We start from the raw sequence: 15,983 nt of genomic DNA on the forward strand, positions 1-15,983 counted from the left end.
ATTTTCTTCACTACTCTTCTTGATAACTTTGCAGCTTTGTCTTAATTTTCTCACACTTGAACATTGCTACAATTCCAAAGATTGCACTCTCTCTTTATACGCTAGTATACTAAGGAAGCCATGAATTGTACCAGCTCTTTGAACAGGCACTTTTCCCAGTGCTTTGTAAAACTGCATCTTAGCAAATGCTATCAGTTTAAAGAAAGATCCAATGCAAATATGCTGACATTTGTAGATATAGGCAATAACTGTATACCAATGCAGTTTAGATGTTTACCATTTTTTCAAAGCCAGTGAATCCCTAATCATCACATTTTCTAAACATAAAAGACCACCATGCCTGCCAGATTATTTATTTCTGCTTACCCATCATGGCCAAGATGCTGCACTGCTTCTAACAGAGCCTCCATTTCCTCCCAGCTTCAGAGAGACAACTTTGAAGAGAAAGTATTAGAAACATTAAAAAGATTCATTTTTCATTTAAAATGTATGTCACAATTGGTTAAACTTGTAATTTTACATTGATCACGATTCCTGTATTATGAGTTACCTTACTCTCGTCTATTTTTCCTGATCTGAAGCTAGTTTCAACTCCAGGATTCTCCTTCCTTATCCTAATTGATTTTAAATTTCTAATGCGCTGTTAAATCTATGGAAACATGCACAGTCTAGATCAGAGAGTGGAATCAATTGGATGGTTGCATAGCACCATTGGTCAAAAGGCATAATACAATTTTCTAAACTAAACTCAATTTTAAAATATCCTACCAAAAAATGGTTGTTTTGTTTGAATGGATGTTTGATGTAGTATACCTGGACTTCGGAAAACTCGTTGACAAGGTCCCTGGATTGAAAGCAATTGACAAAGCTGCCTTAAGTTCGTTTGGTAAGAGGCAGACAATGAAGATCAGAGGCTGTTTTTGCAAAAGGAAGCACATGCCTTGTGGTCCATTGCAAGAATCAGATTCAAGACCCAGGCTCTTTGTTATGAATTGACCATTAGATGTGAAAATTGATGCAAAGAAAATTGATCAATTGAAAATTGATGGCTCTCTTGATGAGCTGGAAAGATGGGCAGAGTAATGACAGATGAAAATTAAATCTGAATAAGGACACACATAATGAATGGTAGGACCCCATTAAATACCAAGAACTGGGTGATCTTTGTGTACAAGTCCAAAGATCGCTGACGGCAGAAGCACAGGTATGTAAGTCGGTTAAGCATACGGGATATTTGACTTTTTAGTCAATTCATGGAATTAAAGAGCAGGATGTTGCCTGATTAAAGAGTTCTTAATTGTGAAGCCAGAAGAAGGAATGTAGGGGGAGAGGAAGGGAAGAAATAGGTGCGAGTCCAGGTGGAGCACAGGACTGGGGAGGGGAAGGGGAGGAAAACATCTCAATATCTATTCAGTTAATATAGACTCCAAAAGACTATTTGCATCTCACGCAGGTTTCCATTAAGAAGCATATTGCGAGACAACTAGGATATATTATATATACTCTGTCCCTTCAGGCAAGATATTAATTCCGTTTTTGAATACCTGCGCTATCCACTGACAGGCTATCAAACTAAAAATAAATATTCCCGCAATCCTTTCACCATGCTAACTTCCAATCCCATGAATCATTATTTCACACATAAGCAGAAAAATCTGATTAATTGAGAGCAGTTGGAGAGGTAGATCGGTGGGTAGTGGGTGCAAACCTCAAATCTTTCCAAACAATCCCACCAAAGATCAGCATGCAAGAAAGAAATCATAGAAGAAACAGATCCCTCCCACACTGCTTCCCAACATCTAATCTTGAAATTTCCCTTACTAAGTATTGTTTTATTCAGCACTATTTCCATCTCAAACTGTCCCCAGTTCAGATTACAGTCTTTAATAGTCCCAACTCATTCATACCGGAATTATGTTAATCAGCAATGATATATAGCCAGTGCCCTGCATTCACTCTTCCTCGACACAAGTATATCCAATAATAAATACCTTTGGTGTGGACTTTGACACTGGTCCAATCTTTGGTATGAAACAAACTTTTCTTTGTTTTCAACTCTAAATATCAATGGTCGTCTTACTCTCGCAGCACATTATTTTGTAATTCCTTTCTAACCTTTATCTCCTCTATAACTGTCCTTTTGTTTAATTGTTCTCTTATACTTCAGATACTATATAAATACAATGTGTTGTTATACTATGTTTAGTGGCCATTTCATCAAAATCCCTCCAACAGCTCTTAAAATTTAAGCCAACCTTCTAAATATTTTCAATCTTAGTCACATCCTGTACATTAGATATTGTATTATTACAATTAGCTTCATATTTTCAGCAGTTTCCCATGAGACTAGGTACAGTTTAATTTAGAGATACAGTGTGGAAACAGGCCATTGGCCAACGATCACCCATACACTAACTAGTGTAAAGTTCTATGTTATCCCAGTTTTGCATCCTACACACAAGGGGAAATTTTACAGAAGTCAATTCACCTACAAACCTGCACGTCTTTGGAATGTGGGAGAAATCCGGAGCACCGGGAGAAAACCTATGCAGTCACAGGGAGAATGAGCAAACTCCAAACAGACAGCACCCGTAGTCAGGATTGAACCTGGGTCTCTGGCGCTGTAAAGCAGCAACTCTCCCACTGCCATCCTATATCACAGTATTATAACATTTCTTTCTTTTGCATTCTTGCATCTAGACTTGATGTGTAAAGTACTTTGTAAAGTTAAAATGCATGTACAATGATAACAGCTGAATCTTTTCTAATCTATGCTAGTCTGGTTGCCATTTCCAATTATAAAGTCATAGTCATGCTTAACATTCACCATTCTTTCCCCAGCATTCTGGCTAATTACAAAGTCAATATTGCTTCCGTCATTATGTAATTGCGCTCCTCTCTTCAAGGTAATTGCACACTGCAGACATTTAAACATATTCACACGAAAATTAATTATCTAATAAAGATTTGTTCAATTATATTATTGATCCAATCTCTGGTAAGCATATTAATGCACATGTTTTGTTACCTCAATCATACTGAACAGATTGTTCACTGAACCCCTGGTGTATGTACTCAGGCAAGATGCGAAACAAAGGATAAATTAGTACTGCACATAGAAGGCATGCAAAGAGTAAGAAGAAAGAAAGAAAGCAAAGAAAAGACACTAAAATGAGGAACAAAATCATTTGAGGTAAATTGTTTGAAATTAAAGTTATTTTCAGGTTAATGGTCACAATCAGCTTTGTTTCCCTTTCAATGACATCACTCCACTTTTACATTCAATACAAAAACCCACAACAAAATAGTTACAGGTTGATTTTATAAATTAAATATCTGAACACCTGCAGATTATGGAATAGGGTCAGAATGCCAGACAATATGAAGTTTTATAGCTTTATGAAGAATAAGCTTCATAGGATCTTTGGTCTTCATTGGCCTCATCACAAGAGCTAAGCAGAGAGGCAGACAAGCAAAGTGAAACTCTGCTGCACTGGCCAATGTCCATCGCACACCCTGAAACAACCCCAATGTCCGCACCAACATCCCAAAGAATTCCCCACTCAACAACCACAGCCTCTTGATAAGCCCTTGCCAGAACACCCCCACATTCCCCCTCAACCAATGCTACTTCCCCCACGACTCCCCTTCTGCCATCTCTTCCCCTTATTCATCCCCTTTCCTTCTCTGCCCCAATCGTCTCCAATCCTAGCTCCAGCGACTCCCTTCTTTACCCGTCTCCATCCATCCCCCACTTGTCCCTTTGCCACCAATCTCCAACCCTCCCCCTCAGCCATTCAATTCCATCGACTCCACCTCCTCTCACTCCCTCCACTCCTCAGCTATCCCCTCACCCTTCAATCTCTCCCCGCATCTCGACTGTTCCCATCCCGCTACAATTCCCCTCTCTCACCCCACCGTCCACATCTTTATCCCCATGCCTCCAACCGTCCCCTGCATCTCTCCCCCCCCCCCCCCCCACTTCCTCACCCACCCAATCAATTCTCCCCTCTTCATCCCTACACCCTCCCTTCTTTTCCTTCCTCCCATCTTTCATCCTCCTCACTTCCACCCCTCCCTCTCACCCTTACCACTTTTACCCTTTCCTCCCCACTCCCTCTTGTCTCTCCCCTCACACCTCCATCCCATCTCTCCCCTCACACTCCCCTTCCCCCACCCTCGACCCTCCTTTCACTCCTTTCCCGTCCCTCACCATCTCAGTAAAGTAAAGTAAAGTAGCCTTTATTGTCATTCAGACCTTGCGGTCTGAACGAAATGTTGTTGCCTTGCAGTCCTACATATAGTAAAAAATGGCAAAAACACACACAAAAAACACAAATTAACATCCACCACAGTGAGTTGAATACTCCTCACTGTGATGGAAGGCAAAAGTCTTAAGTTTTTGTCTCTTTCCTTCTTATTCTCCCTCTGCGCTGAGGCGATCCAGGCTTCCCGTCCCTCACCATCTCTCTCCCAATTCACCCACTCCTCCCATTACTAACTAATGTCCCTCACCTATCCGTCCGCCACCACTCCCCAGTGCTTCATCTCCCTCCTTCTCCTGTCCTCTATTCCTTCCTCTCCCCAACTCCTTCTCCCACTATCCCCTCCCTATATCTACCCCTCCTTTTATCCCTCACCCCTCCTTTTATCCCACTTCCCCTCCCTTTATCCCTAACCACTCCCATTATCCCTCACCCCTCCCATTATCCCTCACCCCTCCCTTTATCCCTCACCCCTCCCTTTGTCCTCCCCTTTCCCTCTCCCCTTTCCCTCCCCCTTATCCTCCCCTTGTCATCCTCTTCCCCTCCCCCACCTTCTATCCTCCACCATCTATCCTCCTCCATCCTCCTGCCTCTATCTCTTCCTTCCTTTATCTCTATCCCCTTCTATCCCTCCCTGTCCCTTTATCCCTCCTCTATCCCCTGCTACCCCACGCCCCCCATCAACCCCTACCTGACATCCTTGCTCTCCCGCCATGCGAGTACGGACGGATCCCAGTGCGGCTGCGCGCGTCTTTGCTGCGTCGGCGCGTTCGCGGCGCCCCCTGCTGGCGACGTTGGCCTCACGCACCAACAACTCCTGGGCGGAGGAACAGGAACAGGCCTGTGCCCGGGGCGGGGCCGAGGGAGGGATAGAAGAACTCGGGCCAAGGGACAGGGCTGGGGACAAAACTGGGCTTGGGGCAGGGCAGGACTGAAGGAGGAGACGGGAACAGGGCCCCGAGGGTGGGGACTGGGCTAGCTGAGAGTGCGGGGACAGAGGTGGGGACGGGAGCAGACAGACTTGGTCAGAAGGGCTGGAGACAGACTTGGTCAGATGGGCTGCAGATGCAGTGAAAGGTACAAGATTGAGAAAGGGGTCAAGGCTAAGTGAAGGTGACAAGTCCGGGAGAGGATACTAGGAGAGGGCTGAGGGAACACATGCGCTGAGAGGGGCAAAGGACAGAGCTGGGAGGACAGATTGGGGTGGTGGAAACTACAGGGAGTGGGCAGAGGGAGGGTCAAACCATGCTACTCGCAGTTGTGGCAATATTTTGGCAAGTCCGTTGAAATTCTGACCACTCAGTTTGAGCCGTTGTACTTCCTGGTCTTGCAGGTGATGTATTTTGCTTGACGGGATTGTTTTGAATTGAATTGAATTGAATTGAATTGAATGTACTTTCTGCCATTCAGTAGCTCTGCTGGTGATGTCAGCACTCAGTGGTGTTTGGAATGACAACAAGGCATGATTCCTTTGTCTCTCGGCATTTGATGACCATTTTCTGCACTGGACCTGTCTTTCTATAACCAATGTCCCCTCCGATGGTGCGGGGATGAGGTGGTGATGATTAACCCATATTATTCTGCTAATTCTTTGAATTATTTAGCGGAAGGCTGGGTCCCATTATCACAAATTACCGTCTGAGATAATCCTTTGCTCAACAAATAGGATCCATATTGCTGTAGATATTGTTCATAGAAAAATAGGTGCAGGAGTAGGCCATTGGGCCCTTTGAGCCAGCACCGCCATTAAATATGATCATGGTTGATCATCTAAAATCAGTACCCCGTTCCTAATTTTTCCCCATATCCATTAATTCCTTTAGCCCGAATAGCTAACTCTAACCCTCTCTTGAAAACATCCAGTGAATTGGCCTCCACTGCCTTCTGTGACAGAGAATTCCACAGATTCACAACTCTGGGTGAAGAAGTTTTTCCTCATCTCAGTCCTAAATGGCCTACCACTTATTCTTAAATTGTGACCCCTGGTTCTGGACACCCCCAACATCGGGAACATTTTTCCTGCATCTAGCCTGTTTAATCCTTTAAGAATTTTATATGTTTCTATAAGATCCCCTCTCATCCTTCTAAATTCCAGTGAATACAAACCCAGTTGTAGATTGGCTATTGCATGTTAGCAAATTAGAATGCTTAGTAATTATAACTCTGCCTAATTATAACATTCATAGTGTTAAAAACTCGCCCACTGCCTGCCAGTAACTGTAGCAGTGTGAACGTGTAATGACCTGCTTACAAGATTATGACCTGAACAATAAAGATGCTTGTGTTTCAACCTGTTTGAGCTCTTTACACCAGTTGACCCATTCTTTTATCATATGTCAGTCCCGCCATCCCGGGAATTAACCTGGCGAACGTATGCTGCACTCCCGCAATAGCAATAATTTCCTTCCTCTATTATGAGACCAAGATTGCACACAATACTCCAGGTGCAGTCTCACCAGGGCCCTGTACAACTGCAGTAGGACCTCCTTGCTCCTAAACTCAAATCCTCTTGCAATGAAGGCCATCATGCCATTAGCTTTCTTCGCTGCCTGCTGTACTTCCATGCTTACTTTCAGTGACTGATGTACAAGCACACCCAGGTCTTGTTGCACCTCCCCTTTTCTTAATCTGACACCATTCAGTAGCAATGTTACAAAATTTTGAGATTTAAAAAATCAAGTCTGTAATTTATCCCATCAGATAAAGCATAAAAATAAGTTTAATTTGACACCTAATTCACTTTCATATCTCAAGTATTTAAAAAGTTATGGCCATTTTCATACTCGGAAATGAGCATCTTGTTCCCTATTGATTTTCTATGGACATAACAAAAAAGCTGTGATCGTGGACAGTCAAAAGCCCATAACTTTCTTAAAAATTAAGAGAACTGAATGAAATTTTCAGTTATCATAGATTGAAGCATTCTGAAACAAATATAAAATAATCTTACTTGGATGACCTGAAATTAAAGCATATAATTAGTTAGTTACCTAATTGTAGCTAATTTCAGACTTCAATTACTAGATCTAAACATCTAACCATTTCTTAATAAATGATTAACATTTTTAAATAGCCTAAATGTCCAAATAATATTCACAAATAATTCACAATAAAACATGATTTTTAAATCTCATTTACATTAATTTATAGACCAAATGGAAGGAATTTAGTGTTCAATTGCTGTAAATAAATGCCCATTTAAATCAGCTTTCCAGTGGGTCCCTGTGGAACGCGCTGGTTTAGAACGTTCACATTGCGGTAGATTTGTGCCCCCAAATGCCCAGAAAAATACTGCGGGATATAATGGGCCCAAAATGAGCTACTCGCAATATTAAACTTTGTATAAAGGGATCTTTAGAAGCCCTTTTTAATGTAAAAATATACAGCCCACCTTCTGCTATTTGCTTTATGAGACCCTGCAGTTGCTGGCGGTCGCGGGTTTAGAGATTGATTTTTAAACTACTATAACTATTATACGAGGCCTTTAAAACTAATAATAGCTTTTGCGACGGGGTCTTCCAGCGATTTTTCGTTAATAATTAACTAGGCTGAACATCTTCGATTTGAACAGCCTAGAGAAAATCGCGTTTTAAACCCGCCCCCTCTAAACGGCGCCAAAATCGCGCACACTGGCTGGGGCAGATTTTCAACGACGCTTCAGGTAGGCTTTGCAACATACCTACATTCAGATAATAATCTGCCTTCCTGTTCTTGACACTAAAGTGGATAACCTCACATTTATCCAAATTATACTGCATCTGCCATGCATCTGCCCTCTCACCCAACCTATCGAAGTCACCCTGCACTCATAGCATCCTCATCGCAGCTCACACTGCCACCCAGCTTTGTGTCATCTGAAAATTTGCTAATGTTACTTTTAATCCCTTCATCTAGATCATGAATTTATATTGTAAATAGCTGCGGTCCCAACACCGAGCCTTGCGGTACCCCACTAGTCACTGCCTGCCATTCTGAAAGGGACCTGTTAATCCCTACTCTTTATTTCCTGTCTGCCAACCAATTTTCTATCCGTGTCAGCACCCTACCCCCAATACCATGTGCTCAAATTTTGCCCACTTATCATTGTGGGACCTTATAAATGTATTCCTAAGGTGTACCATGGTCATGGTGGCATCTCACTGGGTGTCATGTCTTCGTTTTATTGTATGTTCCCATCCCATATTCCTGGCATACACCACATTCAGACACCATCTTTTTTATTTCTTTGTATATGTTCATCCAGTAGACAGCTGGTTTTGCCCTAAGCTTGCATTTCTCCATTCCCATGTGGCGGATTTATTCTTGATTCAGCTAGTAATGCACCATCTTCTACAGATATGTCACCTCATGGACCAGTATCGCCTTATTTCTGGGTAGACTTGTTTGATTCGCTCAGGCCATCCTTGGATCACTTGTTGGGTGAGCAGCTGCAACTCCTCATCTCTGCTGGTCTTATTTCTGATCTGGCTCAGCTTTGTAGGCGTCACATTTACAATGCGATGGATTTTGACATCAAGATCAACATGCTTCTCGTCTAGGTGGTAGGCGAGATAAAACTTCAACAACCATCATTTCCTTTCCTGATTTGTACCTCAGGGTGAAATCATAGTTCTAAAGCCTCAAGAGGAGTCTTTGAAGTCTGTCCGGTGCTGAACGTAAATTCCTTTTGTTCATTTGTTCCAGTGCCGAAGGTCACTTTCAATTTTTAATTTCTTTCCATACAAGTGAAACGTTTCACATCCATAGACCACTGCCACGAGTTCCCTTCCCTTATAGGCATATCTTGTTTCAGCTGGTGTTAGATCTTTCAAAGCAAATGCAATTGATCTACTATCTTGACATAGAGTAGCACCTACTCCCTTCTGAGATGCATCTAGTTGCAGAGTGACAGGCTTCCTTCTAGTATAGTAGTGCAGCGTTGTCTCACGTGATCAACTGTTTGCTTATAGCGATGAAGGAGCTCATGAACTGTATTATTTCCAAATGCTTCATAGTTGTTGTCAGTTGGTGCCTTCATGTCACTGATAACCCTCACCTTATCCTCACTTGGTTTTACTCTGTCTGCTATGTAGTTCAAACCAAAGAACTGACATTCTGATACTTTAACGAAACACTTCCCAAAACTCAGTTTTAATGTTGGCTCTTCTGGTTTTCTCCATTACCTCATGGAGGTTGCAGTCATTATTATTATTATTGCTATTATTGCTTTATTTATATAGCACATTTTAAGTCAACTTGCATTGACACCAAAGTGCTTTACATTAATTAAATAATAAATTTACATACAAACCATAGAAAAAGGTTAAAAATAAATAAAGAAAGAAAATGGACACAACACATTATAGAGTTCAACACAAACATCCCCCCACAACAGAATCAAAAATGTCCACTGTGGGGAAAGGCAGCAGAAAGTTAAGTCCTCTTCCTCTGAAACACCCGAGGTCGGGGCCCATTTGTGGCCTTGCAGCCAGTCCGATGATTTTCAGGGCCCTCTTGCCGTGAAGATGGAACACTGGCGTCGGGTGAAACAATTCCTCAGCGGCTTGGAAAGTCTGGAGCGGCTGCCTCCTCCCCGGAGACCGGAGACCGGGGCACTCGTAGACTTCAGGCCGCGCCGGTTGGAGCTCCGACCCCGGCGAACTCGATCCCTGGCTCCGCGGTGTTCCAAATCCAGCGCCGCCCGCGGCCGGACGCCCGCAGCCCCGCGATGTTTGGGTCGACGGCCACAGCGCTCCGGAGCTTACCGCACGGCGACCCGGCAAGGCATCGCCCGCTCCGTGGCTCCGCTCCGTGATGGTGTCCTTGCGCTGCGCCGCCGCCGAAGCTGTAGTCCCGGCCGGTCCCGACAGGAAACGCCGCTCCATTCTCGATGGTAGGCCGCGAGGACGGGGCGAAGAAGCAGCTTAGAGGGATGCTGCCTCTCCGACCAGGTAGGGGACTAAGAATTAAAGTGTCCCCCTTCCCCCCCCCCACCCACCACATAAAAGACCTCCACTAACATTTTGGACAGGACTTAAAATAAAAAAAAGGTGAAGAGACGGACTGCGGGCAGGCTGCCATACACAGACGGCGCCCACTCCCGCACATCCGCCATCCGTCATGGACTTTGTCGTATTGTCCAAAGACTTGAACGTCATCTGCTGTCCCAATTGCTCCTTTGCAGTCATGGTAAGTCTCACGTATTTTCTACTGGAAGACATTCAAGATACAAGATTCAAGAGAGTTTATTGTCATGTGTCCCTGAGAGGACAATGAAATTCTTGCTTTGCTTCAGCACAACATAACATAGTAGACATTGACTACCGAACAGATCAGTGTGTCCATATACCATTGTATAAATCTTGTCTCACTCAAAGACTAAATGGGAGGCGCTGAAATCGGTATCTTCCAAAGAGTGTATTGAAAGTAGCGAGCATGGCTGACTCCTCGTCGATCTTAATATTCCAATATCAGCATTTTCACAGCTGTTGATGTCAGATTAACTGCACTGCGCAGGGACCATTCTAGAAGCTGTGGAGTTTTGGAAGATAACAACTAATGCATTTGTTAACGATTTGACTGCATTTTTCCAAACACTGAGATATAGATCTTCTTGTCCTGTTGTTTTATCACCTTTCAACCTGTAATATCTCTAATATTAGTGTTTGTTTATACTAATTACTCAGGTTATTCTGAGCTTGGTGTTCTTCATTATTTTCGCGAGATTTTATGTGTCTATTCAGAAAACGCACATGCAAATTATTTGGTTAGTTTATTTTCCATTTCCTTATTCTCCAAGATAATTTCTCCTGTCATAATCTGTAAAGGACGCAGATTGGCCAGTTTGTGGTCAACATACCACTTGGATTATGTGAAAGTTCTAGAGATGGCACAGGTAAGACATGGTAGAATGGTTTCAGGAAAGAAGGATTGCAGCTAAAAGGTTAGAATGCGGAAACTGAAAATATTCTCCTTGAAGCAAGAAATGTTAATTGGGATGAATATTCAGTGTTGAGTCCATGTATTAAAAATTGAGGTTGGCATTTATTTGGACACAAAAGATATGTATATGTTACAGGAAATCATCCAAAACTATTGAATGGTGGAGCAGGAAACCCCCCTTGCCTGTGTTCACGATTTGTCCTGCCCTTCCTCTCTTCTAGCTTCCCCCCCACCCCATCAGTCTGAAGAAAGGTCCTGACCTGAAACATCATCTATCTATGTTTTCCAGAGATGCTGCCTTACCCATTGTGTTACTCCATCACTTTGTGTCTTTTTAAAATTCTACCTTCTGTTCCTTACATTCTTAGACTTGGATGCACTATTTAAAAGGACCTGATGATGGCACTAGACGTTTGGCTCTTTGCACTCACTTCAACGTACTAACTAGACCAAGTGGTGAAATGCCAAAATAACTGTAAATCACTGGTGTGGAGCATGGGTGAAGCTCAACAGACTTCGTACTGGAGTGTCGCAATTCAATGGCAGCATGTGGAGATGGGGACTCCGCCAGAGCCCAGCCTGTGAATGCGGAGCAGAACAACAGACAGCCAACCATGTCATCTCTGGGTGCCCGCTCTACCACCCACCAAATGGAGCTCAGGGCCCGGCAGACATTGACGCAGAGACAACAACCTGACTGCTCAATATTCAGCTTGAGATCTTACTATTCCTTTGGTTTATGTTTCATTCGCAAGAAGAAGAAGAAGACTGGTGTGGCGAAGGGGAACAGAGGAGCATTTTCTTAATGTTCCGATTCAATTCACAGCAGTTTACGTTTATTATTGTGACGTACCAAGGGTCAGTGACAAGCTTTGTTTTGCACACCATCCAATCGGATCAGGTACTACAATACATAAATACAAGCAAGTCAAACTCAAGTACAATAAATTGAGTAAAGGGGACGATACAGAGCGCAGACTATAGTTTTCAGGATTGTAGTGCATCAGGGTGGTGAATCGAACAGTATCCTAGCTTATGGAAGCATAATTCAGTTGCCTGATGACAGAGGAGAAGAAGCTGTTCTTAAGTCTGGTGGTGCACTCTTTCAAGTACCTTGGATGGGATAAGTCTTTGATATGTTGACAGCTTTTCCAAGAAAGCGTGAAGTGTAAATGGAAATCTGGTCTGTGTGTTGGACTGGGCTACATCTACAGCTCTCTGCAATTATGTGGTCTTGGGTGGAGCTGTTGCTGTACCAAGCTGCGATGCAACCTGACAGTATGCTTTCTATGCACCATCTGCAGAAGTTTGTAAGAGTCATTGAAAACATGCCAAATTTACAAAATCTCCTCAGGAAGTAGATGTATTGGTGTACCTCCTTGGTTGTCTTATCAACAGAGTTGGTCCATGACTGATTGTTGGTAATATTAATAGCATTACATTTTTCTCCTCTCATCTTAAACCTATGTCCCCTGGTTCTTGAATCCCCCAACTCTGGATAAAAGAAACAATGCATTTACCCTATCTATTCCCAATACACCAGTATAAGATCACTCCTCATTCTCCTGTGCTCCAAGAAATAAAATCCCAGTCTGCTCAACCTCTCCCAGGCACTTAAGTCCTGGCAACATTCTCATAAACCTTCACTACACCCTTTCCAACTTAACAACATCTTTCCTATAACAGGGTGACCACAATTGACACAGTGTTCCAAATGTGGCCAACCATAGCATAACCTCCCAAACTCTATGCTCAATATTCTGACTGATGAATGATAATGTGCCGAAAGCCTTCTTGACCACCCTATCTATCTGTGATGCCAATTTCAAGTAACCATGTACCTGCCCTCTTAGATCCCTCTGCTCTACAACATTCCCCAGAACCCTGCCATTAACTGTGAATGTCCTGCCCTGGTTTGACTTACCAAAATGCAACACCTCACACTTATCTGTATTAAATTCCATTAGCCATTCCTCAACCCAACTGACCGAGATCCTGCAATATTTGATAACCATCTTCGCTCGCTACGATGCTACTCACTTTTGTGTCATGTATAAACTTGCTAATCATGCTCTGTACATTCTCATCCAAATCATTGATATAAACCACAAACAACAAAGTGCCCAGCACTGATTCCTGAGGCACACCACTAATCACAGGCCTCCAGTCTAAAAACCAACCTTCCACCATCACCCGCTGCTTTCTTCAATCAAGCCAAATCTCTATACAGTTGGCTAGCTCTCCCTGAATCCCATGTGATCTAACTTTTCAGAGTGGCATACCATGTGGAACCTTATCAAATGCTTTGTTGAAGAATATATAGACACTGTCCTCATCAACTTTTTTAGTTACTTAAAAAAACAGATTTATGAGACACATAGTAGTGTAACACATAAAATTAAGTTGCAGAGAAGGTGGGGGAAGGTGTGGCGGCTCCCAAGGGTCGTGCCACCATAGTGTCGAACCCCTCGGCACAGGAGTGGTTCAGTCCGGAGGCAGCCCTTAGCCGGAGGCTTTAAAGGCAGGGGTTTGGGTGCCATCTTCCTCTCGTTTGGTCTTCCCTACAACCGGGAGGAACAGAATAAAAAGTGCCTCTCAAAACACGACTTCGTGCTTCATTCTGAGACCCACGCACTACAAAGGGATGAATAGGACAAAGGGAATATCTGTGATACAGGAGATAGGATCTACAGTATCGGCTGAAAATTCTTGGTCAAAGAAATGAGTGTGAAGGCAGAGAAGGCATGGCTTAAAGAGGGGTGTGTGGGTGATGAAGCTGAAGCCTCCACTGAAGACTGGGTTGTTGAGGAATGGAAGGGATGGTGAAATACAGCAGAGGGTGCGAAGGAGGGTTGATGGGGCTCAGTGATCTCACTATCCCCGGAATGCTCTTCCACTGAAACACAAGTCACCTGGCCATGCTCATTTTCCAACACAAGGTCCAGTATGTTTCTTTCTCGTGTTGGAATATCCACATTCTCTTTCAAGTCACCCTGCTGGATACATCTCACAAATTCTGCCCCATCTAAGCCTTTAGCACTGAGCTAGTCCCAGTCAATATTGAGGAAGATAGAGTAACCCACTAAGACAACCATGGTGCTTTGGCATCTTTTGGTAATCTGTCTGCATATGTTCCTTTATCTCCCATTTGCTATTGGAAGACTCATAGTACAATCCCATTAAAGTGCTTGCTCCTTTTTTATTTTTAAGGTCTACCCATATCGTCCTAACAGACGAACCCTCCAGTGTGTCCTCTCTGAATGCCGCCGTGATAGTATCCCTGATTAGTAGGGCAACTCAACACCTCTTTTACCTCCCTCTCGATCGCGTCTGAAAAAATCGAAAGGCTGGAATATTCTATGTGAATGCAAACCATTCTTTATTAGCAACAGAAGAATCCTTCCTGGCAATTACTGGAAGTTTACAGTCCCTGCTTTTGGCTCTTATACTTGAAGGAATGAGGGAGGGAGAATGACTGTGGTTAACTGCGTGGATGTTTTAGTCATCTTTGGCTCACTTTGTCACTGCTGTGAGCTGAAAGAAATTAGGTGATAGAGAAAAACAAGAGTGCGAAAGTGAGCTGTATATGTTTTCTGAGGACCAAGTTTCTAGAAAATACCTTGAACTTTCACACTAAACTGAGATAACTTCAAGCTAACATTCCATAACTGTAATTGAAGTGCAAGATTTCCTTCATGATGGTGAATGCCAAGATTTTTGAAAGTGCTCGAATTCCTTAAGAATTAAGAAAAAAAAATGAAAGTTGTTTTGCTTGAAGCTGAGCTCAGTCACATAGAAATAAAGATTTTTGTTTTTCCCAGAAAGTATTTCAGTTCTATTTATAAAATTGCTAATAATTCTTGAGTGGACATTGCCGCTTGGATTTTATGAATCCAAATAAAGCAATAGTTTAATTTAGCTAAATTTATTATTGTCGCATGTACAGAGGTACAGGGTAAAGCTTTTAGTTGCGTGCTTTCCAGTCAACAAAAAAGCTATACAATTACAATCATGTCGTCCACTGTGTACAGGCATAGGATTAATAGGATAACGTTTATGCAAGATAAAGTTCAATAAAGTCTGATTAAAGAGCGTTCGAAGGTCGATGAGTGGTTAAGACCGCTCTCTGGCTGGAGAGAGAACGGTGCAGTTGCCTGATAACAGCTGGGAAGAAACTCCCTCAATTATAGAATCATACATCATGCAAACAGGCCCTTCGGCCCAACTTGCACACACCGACCAACATGTCCCATCTACACTAGTCCCACCTGCCTGCATTTGGCCCGTATCCCTCGGAGCTTGTCCTATCCATGTATCTGCCTTATTGTTTCTTATTGTTTCAATAATCACTGCCTCAACTACCTCTTCCGGCAGCTCATTACATACACCCACCACCCTCTCGGTTCTCGATTCCCCTCTGGTTCTCGATTCCCCTTACTCTCTACACAATCTATTCCTCTCATGATTCAATGCACCTCGATACGATCCCTCTTTTTCTTCCTGTGCTCCAAGGAATAGTCACAGCCTGCTCAACCTCTCTCTTCAGCTCAGATCCTTGAGTCCTGGCAACATCCTTGTAAATCTTCTGTACTTTTTCCAACTTGACTACATCTTTCCTTTAACATGGTGCCCAGAACTGAACACATTACTCTAAATGCGGCCTCACCAATGTCTTATATAACTGCAACATGACCTCCCAATTTCTATACTCAATACTCTGACTGATGAAGGCCATGTGCCAAGAGCCTTTTTGTGATGCCTACCTGCGACGTCACTTCAACTAATTATGTACCTCAA

At 43.1% G+C, this 15,983-nt stretch overlaps 1 protein-coding gene across 6 annotated transcripts in view; it reads right to left on the bottom strand.

Annotated features, from left to right (window-relative positions):
* cep63 (centrosomal protein 63) overlaps positions 1–5,009 on the bottom strand; it is a 62,342-nt gene extending 57,333 nt beyond the window's left edge. For 4 of the 6 annotated variants that reach the window (XM_033031674.1, XM_033031675.1, XM_033031673.1 and 1 more), the window contains exons 1-2: positions 4,957–5,009; positions 367–434 (exon numbers count right to left, since the gene is read on the bottom strand). In XM_033031674.1, the coding sequence (XP_032887565.1) occupies positions 367–410 (44 nt within the window). In that variant the 5' untranslated portion in view covers positions 411–434; positions 4,957–5,009. The other 2 variants (XM_033031672.1, XM_033031671.1) reach the window with 2 other exon arrangements.
* Positions 5,010–15,983: the final 10,974 nt, after the last annotated feature.

The sequence above is a fragment of the Amblyraja radiata genome, chromosome 13, assembly GCF_010909765.2.
Source record: "Amblyraja radiata isolate CabotCenter1 chromosome 13, sAmbRad1.1.pri, whole genome shotgun sequence".
NCBI lineage: Eukaryota > Metazoa > Chordata > Chondrichthyes > Rajiformes > Rajidae > Amblyraja > Amblyraja radiata.